The 18,933-nt window shown below is 46.0% G+C and overlaps 1 protein-coding gene across 3 annotated transcripts in view; it reads right to left on the reverse strand.

Annotated features, from left to right (window-relative positions):
• Positions 1-18,933, reverse strand: part of LOC137643975 (la-related protein 1B-like) — a 798,692-nt gene that overhangs the window by 740,941 nt on the left and 38,818 nt on the right. For 2 of the 3 annotated variants that reach the window (XM_068376808.1, XM_068376807.1), the window contains exon 2: positions 4,705-4,755. The exons of the other annotated variant lie outside the window; for it this stretch is intronic. In XM_068376808.1, the coding sequence (XP_068232909.1) occupies positions 4,705-4,755 (51 nt within the window). The remainder of the gene's footprint in view (positions 1-4,704; positions 4,756-18,933) is intronic. 3 annotated transcript variants of the gene reach the window in all.

The raw sequence follows: 18,933 nt of genomic DNA on the forward strand, positions 1-18,933 counted from the left end.
TATATATATACATAAATATATATATATTAACGGATTTTGAGCCAAGTGCAGCTCGGACTACCAGGCGAAAAGACCAGGCCGACCCCACAACCCTGCCTGCACTCGGTCGAGTTGTAGGACAGTGGACAGAAGTGTGATGGCTAAGCCATCACCAAAGGACAGAGGGGGAGGGGAAAGGGTCCTGTGAAGGAGTGTGAGGGTTGTTGTGAGCCTTTCCCAACACCCTAAAGGGGATTCTGTTTCAGTACCGGCGCCATCCCAGGTATAGGAAGAGTTTATTCTCCAGCCTAGGGTGGGTTAGTACAGTAAAAGAACGGCATGGTCGTGCCATCCTAATCTATAAAGAAACAATCCTAGGGTCTGCCTATCCTAGGCTAGGGAAAGCATATCCCCCAGCCCAGAGAAGGCAGGTGTAGGACAAGTCGCTAGAGAGTTATGGGGTCTTTTGACTGGCCAGACAGTACTACATTGGATCCTCCTCTCTGGTTACGGTTCATTTTCCCTTTGCCTACATACACACTGAATAGTCTGGCATATTCTTTACATATTCTCCTCTATCCTCATACACCTGACAACACAGATTACCAAACAATTCTTCATCACCCAAGGGGTTACTGCACTGTACTTGTTCAGTGCCACTTTCCTCTTGGTAAGGGTAGAAGAGACTCTTTAGCTATGGTAAGCAGCTCTTCTAGGAGAAGGACACTCCAAAATCAAACCACTGTTCTCTAGTCTTGGGTAGTGCCATAGCCTCTGTACCATGGCCTTTCACTGTCTTGGGTTAGAGTTCTCTTGCTTGAGGGTACACTCGAGCACACTCTCCTATCTTATTTCTCTTCCTCTTGTTTTGTTAAAGTTTTTATAGTTTATATAGGAGATATTTATTGTTGTTACTCTTCTTAGAATATTTTATTTTCCTTTTTTCCTTTCCGCACTGAGCTATTTTCCCTGTTGGAGCCCCTGGGCTTATAGCATACTGCTTTTCCAACTAGGGTTGTAGCTTAGTAAGTAATAATAATAATAATAATAGGCCACAGGGAGGAACGGTCGTAACCCTACTAGGTGTGGCCTGGGGAGACCCAAAAGAGAGTTCATTCACCTAAAGGGGTAGCTGAGGGCAAACGACTGATACTCTGAGGTTCTGACTCTAACTCAAAGCTCATGAACTATGGCTCTGGACAGAGAAAGAAAATCCTAGCCTAACCTCACTTGAGTACATTCAAGATAAGGAGAACTAGGATGTAGCCTAGGCTACCTCAGAGGGAGTAGAGATTACCTTAGGCAAAGGTAACCGGGGAGGTGTGAAAGTATACAAAAGCCCCTAAGCCGTAGGGAAAGCATCGCCACAGCGCTTTGTGAAAACTTGATTTCTTCTATGCCCAGACGACTCGAAGCTTGTAAGAAGAACAAGTTTGGCCCTTCCAAGTATTAGGTGATGATTGGTGAGTACTCAGTTAAAATTTCATATATTTATCAATAACCATTTTTTTTACAGATTATTTTAGTTAGTGGTAGGTCTCACGATCGCACCAAATAGGCTAGTGGCAAATCAATCGTCGCGGTACTGTGTGTGTGTGTGTGTGTGTGTGTGTGTGTGTGTATATATATACATATATATATATATATATATATATATATATATATATATATATATATATATATATATATATATATATATATATATATATATATCTATGAATATATCTATATATATATATATATATATATATATATATATATATATATATATATATATATATATATATATATATATATATGAATATATATATATATATATATATATATATATATATATATATATATATATATATATATATATCTATATATATATCTCTATATATATATATATATATATAATATATATATATATATATATATATATATATATATATATATATATATATATATATATCTATATGTACATATCTATATATTTACATAATATATATATATATATATATATATATATATATATATATATATATATATATATATATATATATATATATATAATATATCTGGTAAGAGACTGATGTCTCGCCAGGTAAATCCTGAACTGCTGGGTAGTAGTTAGGTTCCGACTTCTTTTATGGCCTTTCGTGGCATGATTGGTTTCGACCTGGCCTTTCATTAAAAGGGGCCAGCGTTCGATCCCAGGTATGCGGTAGAAATTTATTTCTATTTGAACACGATATTGAGTTGTTATTCATCCATTTTGACTCATTGGGAGTAATTTGAATGAATCACTACCAATTGTGTCACGTGGTGGGCCGGGAAGTCGGGGAAAACTCGCTGGTAAGAGACTGATGTCTCGCCAGGTAAATCCTGAACTGCTGGGTAGCAGTAAGGTTCCGACTTCTTTTATGGCCTCTCGTGGCATGGTTGGTTTCGACCTGGCCTTTCATTAGAAGGGGCCAGCGTTCGATCCCAAGTATGAGGTAGAAATTTATTTTATTTGAACACGATGTTGTGTTGATATTCATCCATATTGACTCATTAGGGGTAATTTGAATGAATTACTACCAATTGTGTCATGTGGTGGGCCAGGAAGTCGGGGAAAACTCGTTGGTAAGAGACTGATGTCTCGCCAGGTAAATCCTGAACTGCTGGGTAGCAAGGTTCCGACTTCTTTTATGGCCTCTCGTGGCATGGTTGGTTTCGACCTGGCCTTTCATTGGAAGGGGCCAGCGTTCGATCCCAAGTATGAGGTAGAAATTTATTTCTATTGGAACACGATGTTGTGTTGATATTTATCCATATATCTATCTATCTAACTATCTATCTATATATATATATATATATATATATATAGTAATTCCTCACCTATCGTGGTTAATGGGGACCAGAAACAACAGCGATAGGTGAAAAACCGCGAAGTAGGTTCCCTCCCTATTTTTGGAATACTGTACATAAATTTTTTTGTGTACATGTACATGTATATATAATAACAATAAGTATATATTAACACTATAAATGCAGATGTTATCATTAGAACATTAAAGAATCATATAAATACATACTGATAATATAAATTATATACTGTACATAAAATAAAAGTGCTGTTCAAAGTCTGCGAGTCAACCATAAAACATATCAAATCTAATGTCTTTTCAAGTATATTAGTAGCCTTAAGTACGGTGCCTGATAATGAATGTAACCAAACTATATTTACCTAACATTTTATTAACATAATTTCATAATAAATAACTTATTTAAGGAAAAATTCCATACCAACATTGAAATCAACTTTTAACTATACGAGTCCAGCTGACAAAATGTCAACAAAAGTTGTGGTTACCTTCTCTGCAATCTATCTTTCTCTTACCTTTTGATAATTTCAATTGTAGTGTTAATGATGGTATATTAAAGCATTTTTGTTTATTACAGTAATGTAAATGCTTTATTTATTCCGGCGTAGATACAAACCCTCCGCTATTTATAGGGTATATAGTACTTTCGGCATAGCTGAAAGACGAGCCGTTATAATTTTAGTGAGGGATAACTAAGCCATCAACTAGTTAGCGGGTGGGGGTGGGGTAGACTGGCTAACCCACTCACTCACACCTCTCGGCTGAGTAACCACTTCACTAGAGGATGTAGAGGGTAGAGGACGTTTAGGAGCCATTTACAAGGGCGTCACAAGTGCTTTTCTACACTTAAAAGCACAAAAAAATACCTAAAAGTTCCATGCGGCAAGACTAAGCAACACAAATGAAGCAAGAGAGAACAATGGATGCGGTCTCCCTTCGCGGGGCCCACGCCAGGGAGAGATGCTGGGTAAAGCGTCTCGGCGGCTTGGCCAAGCAGCTTGCGAGATTCTGGAGCCGAGATGGCCAGCGAATCAGAGAGGTGGATTTTGAGTTGCGCGCATCTCCGTGTTAATACCTGATGTTCTACGGTACTCTCTGCCTTCTGCTAGCGCCCGCGTAAATATCTCACCATTTTTTCTAATTTTTGATGAATATTTTTGAAAATCTGCGATGCACAGAGACCGCGAAACTTGAGCCGCGAAATGGAGAGGGATTACTGTATACATATACTATATACTATATATATATATATATATATATATATATATATAATGTGAGAGAGAGAGAGAGAGAGAGAGAGGATTACTGTATACATATACTATATACTATATATATATATATATATATATATATATATATATATATATATATATATATATATAATGTGTGTGAGAGAGAGAGAGAGAGAGAGAGAGAGAGAGAGAGAGAGAGAGAGAGAGAGAGAGAGAGAGAGAGAGAGAGAGAGAGAGAATTGAATACTGCAGATTTAAGTACCTACCGCAAGGTGGCCTGGAACCAATTATCAGCGATACATGAGGATATACTGTATACTGTACAATCACAAACCTGACAAAAAATCTTAATTCTTTTATGCACATTTAATGGAAGCTACAAGTGCACCAGGTTTTTGCCAATACCAGTTCAAGGGATATTCAGTCATGTAAATGTTACGCTTCTTCATTTATGCTTTTAATCAGAACTGGGCAAAATGTTTACCACTTTCATTAACTGTAGAGCACTTCTATACTGATACACAAAAAAGACCATGAAAATTGGTCCCAGACACCTGTATAAAACTTACACCAATCATGTTATACACTATACCAAAGAATGAGAAGACTCCAACAAAAAAGTAGTATTCCAAAATACTTACCCTGCAAATTTCTGCCGTCGTCTAATAAGTGATCCATACAATCAGATTCACCTGTCAAAAACAGGAATTTTTTATAGTTTACAGCAAATGACCCTCACCAACTTCCATTAAAGCTAACTTATGTCTATATTTTCTTGTAATACCTAATTACTGTATGTATATTGGTCTAAGGATTATAAACTTTTTGCTCCCTTGCACTTGGAATTAACAAAAATATTGGCTTCTTATCTAATGAAAATATTCTAGACTTTAATTCACCCTACATGACCAGTAATGAATTGTCCTAATACTTCAAAGAAATCATGCAGCCCACTCAATACATTCCAGTTTATTTGGCATGAAAGCTGTTAGCCTAACTTAGAATTTTAATGATATATTAGCTATATGAACAAAAATATAATAAAAAGGAATATACAATTTCTTTTATATTTGCATTAATGGCTTAACCCTTTGAATGCCAACCACTCACCAAATGATTTGGCACTAAAGCCTTTGACTCATTTACCCAACTCATCATACACAGCATTCTTTCACTTGCCATGGCACTTCAGAAGCTAAAAGTCATCTATGAGCGAAGTCATGTATGGCATTCTTCAACTTACCACAGCACTTCAGTAGCTGAAAGTCATTTATGAGCGAAGTCCTGCATGGCATTCCTTAACTTGCTACACCACTTCATTAGCTGAAAGTCATCTATGGACTAGGACATGCATGGCATTCTTCAACTCACCAGAGCACTTCCTAGCCGAGTCATCTATGAGTGAAGTCATGCACGGAATTCTTCAACTCGCCACAACACTTAATAGCTGAACGTCATCTATGAACGAAGTCATGCATGGCATGCATTAACTTCCCACAGCACTCAAGTCGCTGAAAGTCATTTATGAGCAAAATCATGCATGGCATTCTTTAACTTGCCACGGTACTTCGGTAGCTGTGAGTCATCTATGAGCAAAATCATGCACGGCAATTCTTTACCTTGCCACAGCACTTCAGAACCTGAAAGTCATGAACAGCATTCTTTAACTTGCCACAGCACTTCAGTAGCTGAACGTCATCTATGAGCGAAGTCCTGGCACAACATTCATTAACTTCTCAAAGCATTTCAGTGGCTGAAAGTCATTTATGAGCGAAGTCATGCACGGCATTCTTTAACTTGCCACCGCACTTCATTAGCTAAAAGTCATCTATGAGCAAAGTCATGCATGGGAGACCACAGGGCACTTAACAAAAATAAGCTTATTCATTCACCACACATGATAAACTTATATGTAATATGACCAATTCGTAGATAATTTGTATTTTTCCTAACCATACAAACCTTAGCTATTTAAATAGGGTATTACTTTCGGCGTAGCTGAATGACGAGCCATTAGATTTTTAACAAGGGTTAACTACCCCCTCACTAGTTAGCGAGGGGGTAGGGGAGGCGTAGCTAGCTACCCCTCCCCCCTCACACACCGGTGAACTGATTCACTTCGCTTAAGAGGTAGGACTTCACGGGGGACAGGGCTGTCGGGCAAGTATGATTATATAGCTAAGGTTTGTATGGTTAGGAAAATACAAATTATCTACGAATTTTTCATTTGTTCCGTAACCGAAATAGAAACCACGCTATTTAAATAGGGTGACTTAACCCTTAGGTAGGGTGGTAAGTCCCTGCCTTACTGGCTTTGGCTTTGCCCGGGGACTCAGAATCCGAGTGTGTAGCACTCGAGATAAAGAGTCCCTGCACCTCGCAAGTCCCTTGCTCTGCAAGGAACGTGCGGCCTATGTAAGCTTGTGTGTGAAGGAATGAAGTGTGACTCGTCCTAGGAAGTTGATCTGGAATCCTTTAGATGGAATTCTAGGAATAGGACGTTCCCAATACCACCTCGTCAGGGTATGAGGGACGCGACAGTATTATCTTAATACTAGGAACACAAGGAAGCATGGTTTACCTGCAGTGGTTTGAAGTCAGCTGTGCAGAGAACCCAGGATGCTGCTTTCCCCAAGAGAGGGGAGGATGAAGAAAAGAGTAAGGGCCAGGCATAGTTTTTCATTCATGCAGACTAAAACCGGGTAACAATGCCCTCAACCTTCTGCTACTTGTCCATTAAGGAGCCTGAGGTTTAGACCAGCTGTTGTGCAGCCACCACAGAGCCGATACAGAACATATCGAGCCTCCTGTGGGTCACGTCCTGCAGGTAGTGGGCTGTGAAGGTCGTTTGACGCTTCCAGACCCAGGCTTGTAGAACTTGCGTTACTGAGTAATTTCTCTTGAATGCCAGGGACGTAGCGATGCCTCTGACATCGTGTGCTCTAGGGCGACGTGACGGAGGAGGGTCTGGATTCAGGGAATGGTGGATGACCCTGCAAAATCCATGCTGAGATGGTGTTCTTAGTGACCCTCCTTCTCGTCCTTCCTGTGCTCACAAACAATGCTTGCACTCAAGGACGAACTGCAGCTGCTCTCTTAAGACAGAGCCTCAGATTCCTTACTGCCTTATGCCTTATTTTTGTTTAGATCTCTTTGTAGTGAGTTCCTATCTTCATCACAAGTAATTTCTCTACTTATTCTTGTGTCATCGGCGAAACTTCTCACTACGGAGTTTTCAATATCACAGTCTATGTCTGAGATCATAATAACAAAAAGCAATGCAGCTAATACCGTACCTTGTGGCACACCCGATATTAACTGGGCTTCATCTGATTTCTCGTCATTTGCAACCACTCTCTGTTTTCTGTTTTGCAGGAATTCTTTTACCCATTTTCCTATCTTTCCCACAATATTATGCTTTCTCATTTTTTTTCTCCCATATGTTATGGTCTACCTTGTCAAAGGCTTTTGCAAAATCTAGATAGAACACATCTGTGTCTTTTTCATTTATCATATTTTTGTATATGTTTTCGTAGTGTGCTATCAGTTGGGTCTGTGTACTTTTTCCAGGCACGAAACAGTGTTGACCCATATTAAACAAATTATTTTTGACCAAATGGTTCATTATTTTCTTTTTTATTACCCTCTCATACACTTTCATAATATGTGATGTTAGACTAACAGGTCTATAATTGCTTGCCTCTAGTCTTGATCCACTTTTGAAGATAGGGGTTATATAAGCTAATTTATGTTTAACATATATCTCGCTAATATCTACACTTTGTCTTAGCAGTATTGCAAGCGGCTTCGCGATAGTGTTTGCAGTTTTTTTTAACAAAATCGCTGGAACTCCATCTGGTCCGGCTGCCGATCCATTTTTAATTTCTTTTATAGCCTTGGCAATATCTGCTTCGCTAATATCTATATCCGTTAGATATTCAACATTTTCTTCTCACATTTCTGTTTCATTATTCTCATTCGCAATTCTTGGCGTGAACTCACTCTTATTTTTCTGCTAATATGTTGCATATTTCCTTTTTTTCATTCGTTAGCCGTCCTTCAATTCTTAGAGGGCCTATTTCTATTCTCCCTTTATTCACAGAAGGAGATGGGCACAGAAGGAGATGGTCTGGGTCATGTTACAGAACGGAGACTAGAAATCCGGAAGGAGTCGAACCGTGGTTCCGGAATCACAGGATTTTGAGTCTTAGCCACAAACTCAGGGACGAACCTGAATGTTACCTCCCCCTGTCCCCTTGAATGGCCGACGTTGTACGAGAGAAAATGAAGTTCACTGACTCGCTTGGCTGAGGCCAATGCGAGTAGGAACACCGTCTTCCAAGTCAGGTGACGATCAGAAGCCTGGCGTAATGGTTCGAACGGAGGTCTCTTAAGAGACCTGAGGACTCGAACCATGTTCCATTGAGGTGGTCTCACTTCTGAATGAGAGCAGGTAAGCTCGTAGCTTCGTATGAGTAGAGAAAGTTCCAGCGAGGACGAAATGTCCATTCCTTTCAGCCTGAAGGCCAGGCTTAAGGCTGAGCGATAGCCTTTCACTGCCGAGACTGAAAGGCGCATCTCTTCCCGCAAATACACAAGAAACTCTGCTATTGCTGGAATAGTGGCATTGAGGGAAGAGATACACCTTCCACGACACCAACCACAGAAGACTCTCCACTTCGCCTGGTAGACCCCTGCGGATGACTTTCGCAGGTGCCGAGACATCCTTTCCGCAACTTGTTGCAAAAAGCCTCTCTCTGTGAGGAAATGCTGGATAGTCTCTAGGCGTGAAGCCGAAGCGATGCTACGGCTTTGTGGTAGATGTTACAGTGTGGTTGCTTGAGTAGCTCGTGTCGCGGAGGAAGTTCTCTCGGGAGTTCCGTCAGGAGCTGCAGAAGGTCCGGGAACCACTCTCCATGATGCCATAGTGGAGCTAATAAAGTCATTGACAGGTTGACCGTTATTCTAGTCTTGTTGAGCACCCTTCTCATCAGACAGAATGGTGGGAAGGCGTAAACGTCGATGTTGTCCCACCGTTGTAGGAAGGCATCTTCCCAGAGTGCCTTGGGGTCTGGGACTGGGGAACAGTACAGCGGAAGCTTGAAGTTCAAGGCTGTCGCCAACAGGTCCACCATCGGGGAACCCCACAAAGTCAGGACTTTGTTGCCTACAAGAGGATCCAAAGACCACTCGGTACTCACTATCGGCGATGCTCTGCTCAGACTGTCGGTGAGCACATTCCTTTTGCCCAGAATGAAGCGAGCCGATAGTGGAATCGAGTGGACTTCGGTCCATCTCAGTATCTCTACTGCAAGATGGGATAGCTGTTGTGAAAAGGTACCTCCCTGTTTGTTGATGTAAGCCACTACAGTGATGTTGTCGCTCATCACCACCACGGAGTGACCCGCCAGGGTCTGTTGGAACTGTTGAAGTGCCCGATATACGGCCTTCATCTCTAGCAGATTTATGTGGAGGCACTTTTCTGATTCTGACCATAGGCCTGAGATCCTGTGGTTCAGAACGTGGGCACCCCACCCTTGTTCTGAAGCGTCCGAGAACAGCATCAAATCCGGGGGGAGGAGAAGATCCACCCCCTTTCGGAGGTTTTCGTCTGTCACCCACCACTGAAGGTCCGTCCGTTCCGCAGGACCCATAGGGACCAGATTGTCCGGGGAATCGTGGCCTTGATTGCACCGGGACTTGAGCCGCCATTGCAGGGATCTCATCCTGAGGCGGCCGTTTGGAACTAGACGGGCCAAGGAGGAAAGGAGACCTAGGAGACGTAACCACGATTGGGCTGGAAGCTCTTCTCGTCTGAGGAAAAGATCTGCGACCCTCCTAAGCCTTGCTATCCTGTCGTCTGATGGAAAGGCTTTGTGGAGATTGGTGTCCAATATCATGCCTAGATATACCAGTCGTTGAGATGGAAGCAAAAAAGACTTCTCGAGATTTACCATGATCCCTAGATCTTGGCAAAGTCCCAGAAGCTTGTCTCGGTGTCGAAGAAGGGTCGATTCAGAGTCTGCCAGGATTAGCCAGTCGTTCAGATAACGGAGGAGACGGATGCTGATCCTGTGTGCCCACGAAGAGATCATGGTGAACACTCTGGTGAATACCTGGGGTGCTGTGGAGAGACCGAAACACAGCACCTTGAACTGGTAGATCTTGTTGTCTAGGCTGAATCCTAAGTACTTCCTGGAAGATGGATGGATTGGGATCTGGAAGTACGCGTCCTTCAGATCCAGTGTACACATGAAGTCTTGCGGTCTCACTGCAAGTCTGACCGTGTCTGCTGCCTCCATGCCGAACGGAGTTTGTTTGAAAAACTTGTTCAGAGCTGAGAGGTCGAAGACTGGTCTTCAGCCTCCAGACGCCATCTTTACAAGAAAGAGTTGACTGAAGAAGCCTGGGGAACCGTCGACGACCTCCTGGAGAGCATCCTTCTTCAGCATGGTTTCGACTTCTGCCCGTAGGGCTAGCCCCTTTGCCGATACCATGGCATAGGAGCTCAACGACACTGGATTCACTGTCAGGGGGGAAGAGATGTTATGAACGGGACGCGATATCCTTGACTGATCACGGAGATCGTCCAGGAATCGGCCCCGTGTTGCTGCCACTTGGATGCGCAACTTTGCAGGCATCCCCCCGCTGGTGGACATGCAGGGGGATTGCCAATCCTAGCGTTTGCGGCCTCGGCTTCTCCCTCTAGGATTCTTGCCTCCCCTGGAGGACTTTCTGCCCTTCTTGTCTTTGACAGGAAAGGGATGCCGTTTGGACACCGTCGTCTTTGCTGCCGCTGCCGGTTTCATCGTCTTGGACTGGCGAGGTTGTTGAGGTGCTGGAGGTTTGTAGGGCTTGGTTGTAAGAGCCCTTTGGAGAAGAGAATCATGGTTCAATTTTCTCCACCTCTCAGCTGCCTGTTCCACATCCTTGGGCTCAAACAAACTCTTTCCCAGGAGGGAAGAGCGTCTGAGCTTGCAGACATCCACGGCTGGGACCTTCGAGTGGAACCTCTCGGCCACCGCATCACGTCGCTTCAGGATCGAGTTTGCCCACAAGTTCGAGACTTGGTGGGCCAGAAACTCAATGGTGCGTGTGCCCGAAAGGAGGAAGGTCTCCAGGGCCTTCCTGGCGCTCTCTTGGACAGATCCTCGGATCGCAGCAGGATGCCCGAGACCCCAGCTAGACATCCAGCCACGAAGTGGCATGCATGGCACACTTTGCGACCTTCTCCTGACTCAGGATCTCTGTTGCCGAAAATGTCACTTGCCGGCTGGAGTCTCTCTCAAGAGAGACTCCCCTGGTAAGCTCTTCCACAGAGTGGTGGAGCGGAAGAGCTAAACAAGACTCCTCCATGATCTCAAAATACCTCCTCTGTTGAACACGAGGAGGTGGGAGGAGCTTGTTGCCAGCAGTGGAACGGCTGGAGGAGGCGAGCTCAGAGAGCTGGCCCTCAACCTTATCCCTGGCACTCTTCACCCCTTGGGACCAAGGCAAAGCCGCACTGGCCTTAGTGGGTTCCTGAGTGCCAAAGACTTGGTCCAGGACCGTGTCCTTGCCCTCACGAGGGGCGATCTCAGGGTTCTTGAACCCGTTGAGATGCCTCATCAGAGTCAAGACTAGCCAGAAGGCATGCTTTGACTCTTGCTGCTCTCCTCCTGGTGAACTGGCAGCAAAGTCTCCTGTCCCCAGATGCTCTACTTGGGGAGACACATGGACGTTCTCCTGGGGTCTCGCTGGCTCTGGTCGAATCCTGGAAGACGACTTCGGGATAGTCTTAGAGTCCTTCGGTTCCCTTCTAGGAGGGATGCAGGACTCCACCAACGAAGTCTGAGGGTTCTTCTCCGCCCCAACACGGGACGATTCTCCTACTCGCGGTGGGGTTTCTCCCATTGGTGCGGTGGGAGAAGGTCTCACCTCGGTAGATTCCCGAGGACGGAAAAGCTTCGTCCACAGGAGAAGGAGAGAACGTCTGATGGGGGAAGGAGCCTTCCTTACGGACTTCTTAGGAGCCAGTTTGACCCTGGGAGAAGTCACCACGATCTCTACTCCTCTCTTCCTCTTCAATGGGGTCGAAGCTTCCGTTGGTTTGAGACCCAAATCAGCGAAGGCAGGCTTAACAGCCTGGACAACAGCTCCGATAAGGGACCCAAACCTTGGCTGCTTACTGACAGACGCAGTGTCAGAGACTCCTGCTGGAGGGAAGGTTGATCGGGCAATCCTTCGGAGTAGATACCATAGGGCCTGCCTGAAAAGAAAGGGAAAAAAATTGGTGCCTAGACCCCTCTGAAGACCTCCCCTCCTCCTGCAAGCGCGCTGTTCTGCGTTTGCGGGGGAGGGGGGGACCGTGAAGATGACCTGACTGTTCTCGCTCCTGAAGACTCGCTAGGAAGCTCGCCTCGCGAAACCCGGGAGGGGGGGAATCACGCTTGGGCTCGCGCGGAGATGAAGGCGCGGGCGAGGGAGCGCATGGGCACGCGGGCGAGGGAGCGCGTGGGCACGCGGGCGAGGGTGCGCGTGGGCGCGCACGCGAGGGCGAGCGTTGGCGACCAGGAGAATGACGGCGCGCAGGCGAACGATGTCGCAGGGCAAGCAGGTGAGCGACTGCACACAGGTGAGGTTGCGCGTGGGCGCGCAGGTGATCTTCGGCGAGCAGGCTCGTGGGCGGGTGGGCGTGCTGGAGTGATGGCGCGCAGGCGATGGATCGCGCGGGTGCGCAATCTGGGGAAGACAGATGGGGTGCAGGACCAGCAGGCGTAGAACCGCATGAAGGAGACTGTTTCTGGGCGCGTAGTGTCCCGTCCACCTCTGTAAGTGCGCACGGTAGGAGCTGAAACCAGTGCGCGCGAAGGGGACTGCACGCCATTGGCGCGCAGGCGAGAGTTGACGAGAGGGCGAGTTCCGAGGGCGCGCAGGTGATCGCTGGCGAGAAGGCGAAGGATGAGACTTCTTTCCTACGCCCAGATCCGATGATCGTGGGCGCGCAGGTGAGCGATGGATGGCGCGTAGTTGCGCGCAGAGAAAGTTCGCTGGCGAGCTGGAGATCGTGGGCGCGCAGATGTGCGCTGGCGAGAAGGAGATCACTGACGCGCAGGAGAGCGCTTGCGCACAGGTGAGCGCTCTAACATGTCGACTCTGCCATAGGAGATCGCTGGCGCGTTGTTTCCGGCACAGGATGACTCTCAGCAACAGCAGGAACAGGAGAGCGCTTGCGCGCAGGAGATCATGGGCGCACAGGTGAAACCTGGCACTTAAGGGACTTACTCACATCGTGAGACAAACCCTTTTGCCCCGAAGGGACTGGTGCCGGTTGGATAAAGGGGTGCGAGGGCGCCCACTGCGCATCAGCTGCCACGAACGGTGAAGGAGGATCAGCAGGTCTGGCAGGCTTAGGAGATCGCGTACGATCTGCAGAGGTCCAGTGATGCGGCTGCAATGGTCGACTCACGTCGGAGGATCCTCTGCGGGGGACGGCGAGGGCGAGGAGCCGAAGAGGCGCCTCCTAACTCCCTTGTGGGGAGAAAGAAGACCTCTACGGCGAAGAGGAGGGCGAGCCTTGCGACGGATACATCCTCTGGGAGCAGGGACACCATCGTCGGTCCTCCGAAGAGGAGTCTCTGTCAGTGAACTCCCCCGAGGGGGAGAATCACCTGCAGGAGAGACCGTTGGACTCAGCTCCTCCCTCGAAGGATGTTCGGAGGGGGGAACTGAGCCTTCAGCAACATCAGCACCCAAGGCAGGGGTTTGACCCGACCCGTCGGAAGCCTCTGCCACAACAACGTCGACGATAGACAGAGGGTCAACCTCCGCTATCACCGGCGACTGTTTGACAGCTGCGCCCAACTGAATCAAGTCAAACAGGGCTTCCCTGGAGGGCGAACCCTTAAGCCCCAAGGAAGCCCAAAGCTGCAATAAATCATCATTATACACAGAAACAGATGAATCCTCCCTCGGAAGAGGAGGAGGAGCTGCCTCGCTATGGAAGGCAACTCCCTCTCCCGAACCCCGAGGTCGGTCAACAAAAGAACGGCCTACGCTACCACTCGACGGCCTCTCACAAGAGACCGATTGAGCGGAGCTTCGGGAGGAGGTTCGGGCAACGGAAGAAGAGTCCTTGGAATTTTCCTTCTTCAAGGAAACCCTTGAAGGAGGAAGATCCCACTTAGACTTCTTCTTCCGTCGCCGGGAAAACCTCTCCCACTGGGAGGTAGACCACTCCCTGCACTCACTGCACACTTTATCTTTATCACACCGTTGACCTCTGCAGAACGGACACAAGGTGTGAGGGTCCGTCTCGATCGCCGACATATAAGTCCCACAAGGGCGGTCGGGTAAACCAGGGCACTTCCGCATGATAAAGAGAGAGGCCAACTTCCAAACACAAAATTGAAAGAGAAAGCAAAAAAGGTTAAGGCTGTCAATATGCGAGGGTGAGAGCAGACACGTCTGACCATCACCCGAGCCAAAAGCGAAGTGAATAAGTTAACCGGTGTGTGAGGGGGAGGGGTAGCTAGCTACACCCCCCCTACCCCCTCGAGTTAACCCTCGTTAAAAATCTAATGGCTCGTCATTCAGCTACGCCGAAAGTAATACCCTATTTAAATAGCGTGGTTTGTATTTCAGTTATGGAACAAATGATATTTTCATAATAAAATAAATTTTTGAACATACTTACCCGGTGGTTATATAAATATAGCTTTAGTCCTGACGCCCAGGCAGAAATTTCAAAACTTGCGGCAATCGCCGATAATGGAGCCAGGTGTACCACCTGTGCACCCTCTAGTAAAGGTACCTGGAACCATTCCAGTGATTCCTCGGATCTTCCATGCCCATATAATCACTGGGTATATATGTTCAAAAATTTATTTTATGAAAATATTTTTAAACATCAGACTTAACCGGTGGTTATATAAACATAGCTGATTGACACCCTTGGTGGAGGGTCAGAGACAGCCAACATTGTTGGAATTTTACTTAAGAGTTAATAAACAAGCTTAAGGGTTCGTACCTGATAAGGAAGCTGATTTCAATGAATTTTTCCATTATGTTAGCTTTCCTTATGAGACCCAGCGATCCACCCAGGGGGCTGAAGACCTCTAGGAGCTGTGAAACCGGTCTAAAAACCTCTATGTGACAGGACCTTCTCCAATACCCTTGTTCCGGGCGCTCTCAAGGAACAAATTGACCACCTGACTAAAATCAATGATTGCAGAAGACTGTCGACCAATCTCCACGAACAACCATAAAAATACAAAAGTCCCAAGAGAAGAAAAGGTTATTAGGATTATGGGAATGTAGTGGAGGAACCTTCCCCCACTACTGCTACGAATGGTCCCAAAGTGAAGCAGTCCACATAAAGAGTCTGGACACGTTTCAAATAAAGCAGTCCTCATAAAGAGTCTGGACACGTTTCAAATAAAGCAGTCCTCATAAAGAGTCTGGATACGTTTCAAATAAAGCAGTCCTCATAAAGAGTCTGGACACGTTTCAAATAAAGCAGTCCTCATAAAGAGTCTGGACACGTTTCAAATAAAGCAGTCCTCATAAAGAGTCTGGACACGTTTCAAATAAAGCAGTCCTCATAAAGAGTCTGGACACGTTTCAAATAAAGCAGTCCTCATAAAGATTCTGGACACGTTTCAAATAAAGCAGTCCTCATAAAGAGTCTGGACACGTTTCAAATAATGTGAAGCGAACAGATTTACTCCTCCAAAAGGTTGTGTCCATAATGCGCTGCAACGATCTATTCTGCTTGACGCCCACCGAGGTTGCTGCAGCTCTAACTTCATGCGTTTTGACTTTTAAAAGCTTGAGGTCTGTCTCACTGCAATGTGCATGAGCCTCTCTTATTAAGAGCCAGATGAAGAATGAAAGTGCATTCTTCGACATCTGTAACGAGGGCTTCTAGACTGAGCACCAAAGAGCTTCCGACTTGCCTCGCAACTCTTTCGTTCAGTCCAGGTAGAACTTCAGGGCTCTTACTGGGCACAAGACCCTCTCCAACTCCTCGCCACCCACATCCGAGAGGTTCGGAATCTCAAAAGCCCTGGGCCAAGGTTGAGAAGGGGGTCCGTTCTTGGCAAGAAAGCCTAACTGCAATGAGCGGATAGCTTTTTATCTCGAAAAAACAAACGTTTTAACTAAAAGCATGAATCTCACTGACTCTTTTAGCTGTCGCCAGACTAACCAAAAATAGAATCTTCATCGTAAGGTCCTTAAATGAAGCTGAATGCAAGGGCTCAAACTTGTCAATCATAATGAACTTCAAGACTATATCCAGATTCCAAGCTGGTGAATCCTGATGCCATTGCTTTGATGTTTCAAATGATTTGAGAAGCTCCTGTAGGTCTTTAACATTAGAAAGGTCCAAGTTTCTGTGCCTGAATACGGTTGCTAACATACTCTTGTATCCCTTGATGGTAGAGGATGTAAAAATTGTTTCCTTTGAAGATATAACAGGAAGTCAGCAATCTGAGTTATAGAGGTACTGGACAAGGATAAAGAGTTGACTATGCATCACTCTCTAAAAACCTCCCACTTGGACTGGTAAGCCTTGAGGTAGAAGTCCTCCTTGCTCTTGCAATAGCCCTAGCTGCCTCCTTCGAAAAACCTCTAGCTCTCCGAGTTTTTCGATAATCTGAAAACAGTTAGATGAAGAGCTTGGAGATTTCGATGGTACCTTTCCAAGTGGGGTTGTTCGAGTAGATCTACTCTTAATGGAAGGCTTCTTGTAGTGTCCACCATCCATTCCAGTACCTCTGTGAACCACTCTCTTGAGAGCCAAAAGTGGCCACTAGAGTCAATCTGGTCCCTTCGTGTGACACAAACTTTTGCATCACTTTGTAATGAATTTTGAACGGTGGAAATGCTTACACGTCCATGTCACAAGCTGTTTGACGCTCGACATCGTGTTCTGCTTGGTGCTTGATGTCGCGTCCTGCTTGACGCTCAACGTCATGTGTGGCTACTTGCCGCTCGACGTCCCGTCTTGCTGGACGCTCGACATCACGTTTTAGCGGGACGCTCGACGTCACGTCCTGTTGGACGCTTGACGTCACGTTAGCTGGATGCTCGGGGCCACGCTCTGCTGGACGCTCGACATCGCCTCTGGCTGCTTGACTCCTTTGGGTTAAAATGGCTGAAAACACGACATTTAATGGGGGAGTTGATAAGACGTTGGTCGTCAAGAACCTCTCGACTAGTAGCCTTACGACGCTTGGCATCCAGGTGTGAAGCTTCCTGACGCTCGGGTCCAGGCATGCTACTCTATTGTTGTCCACAGGCTGATAAACTTGCACGAGCGAAGAGAGTTTCTGTTGCATATCTTGCAGCATATTAAAATTAGGGTCAACTTCTTGTGGTACAGGAGACGTCACGTCTACCACAAGCTCACTTTCTACACCGTTTAAAGAACGTGTAGAGCGTCCGGAGGACGATAACCAGTCTGACGGTGGGGGAGGAGGATGAACCGAGGCCATGCCAGGCTCAGACAATTGTCCTACAACTGGGTGAGTTGTACGTTTCTTGACAGTTGCCGATGTCCTTAAAGGACATTTGGCAGAAGAGCTTTCTTCGGTAGAATGAAAAACTCTCAGGACTGCTCTAAAGACTACAACCAGGAGCTTGCGGTGTCATGATAGGACGCTGATAAACTGAGTCTATCTTCCTCTTCAGAGATCTGATAGCTTGATGCCAGCCCCGTCTGGGCGCTGTGTCATCCGAAGATGATGAAAACACCTTTACCTCACCTTTCCTATGATGAAGGCGAGCGTCCTGGGAAGCGTCAACAGGTATGCTCGAGAGGATGTCTGCTCGGGGGCTAAAGCCTCTCGTTTCCTTTCGCTGTTTGACATTCTTCTCCCAGGGCTTGGGGAGCTTGGAAGAGGTCTATGGTTAGAACGTTCGACATTCCTTCTCCCAGGGGTTGGGGAGCTTGGAAGAGGTCTATGGTTAGAAGAACGACAGATCCTAGCAGACGCACCATCTATTTGAGAGGTGGTGCTTAGGCCGAAACAAAGAGCCCAAAACTGGACAACTTCCTCCTATACACGAACTTCAGGTATTGCTTGAAGTTCGGATTGATGAGGATGTGGAAGTAAGCATCCTGGAGGTCTAACGAGACCATCTGGTCGTCCTTTCTTACTGTCGCTAGGACTGATTTCGATGTCTCCATGGAGATCTTTGTCTTCTGAACGAAGGCGTTGAGAGCAGTTACATCCAGGACCGGTCAATAGCCTCCTTCTCCAATAAGAAGAGACATTTGATATTGCATAACCTGTCTCTTTGGCTCCCCTCTGTATCTGGCAGAGGTCTATTGGAGTTCCTATTAAAGGAGGTTTCACTAGGAAAAAGATTTTGTATCCTCTCCTTTAGTAATAGTACGGACCAAAGGTCTGCTCCTCTCCTCTCCCAGGGTCGCCAGAAGTTGTTTAGTATGGCTCCTACTGTTGTCACAGCGGTTTAGAGAAAAAAAGTAGGTAGTACCTTCCTTGCTATTTTGGACACCAAATCCTGTGTGACCTTTTGGGCTAAAGCAGAAGAGACCTCTTAGACCAACCCTAGAAGAAGAAGAGTGGAAGAAAAAAGGAGTGCATACCTCAATTCCGACTTCTAAATGGGTGTAACCCCAATGGACAGAAAAGAACACATTTGGCTCTTTTCTCAATGACCCCCGCTGAGAAAAGGGCTGCTAACTCATTGGAACCATCCTTTAAGGTTTTATCCATGCCTGACATAATGAAGCTGAGACTATCAGTGTCCACAACCTTCAAGGCAGAAACCTTCTTCCCCAAGGCTCTCAGAGTTCAGTCAAGGAAATTGAATACTTCGAAAGCTCTGAAGACGCCTTTGAGAGGATAATCAAGCTCTTG

This window comes from Palaemon carinicauda, chromosome 7 (assembly GCF_036898095.1).
Source record: "Palaemon carinicauda isolate YSFRI2023 chromosome 7, ASM3689809v2, whole genome shotgun sequence".
NCBI lineage: Eukaryota > Metazoa > Arthropoda > Malacostraca > Decapoda > Palaemonidae > Palaemon > Palaemon carinicauda.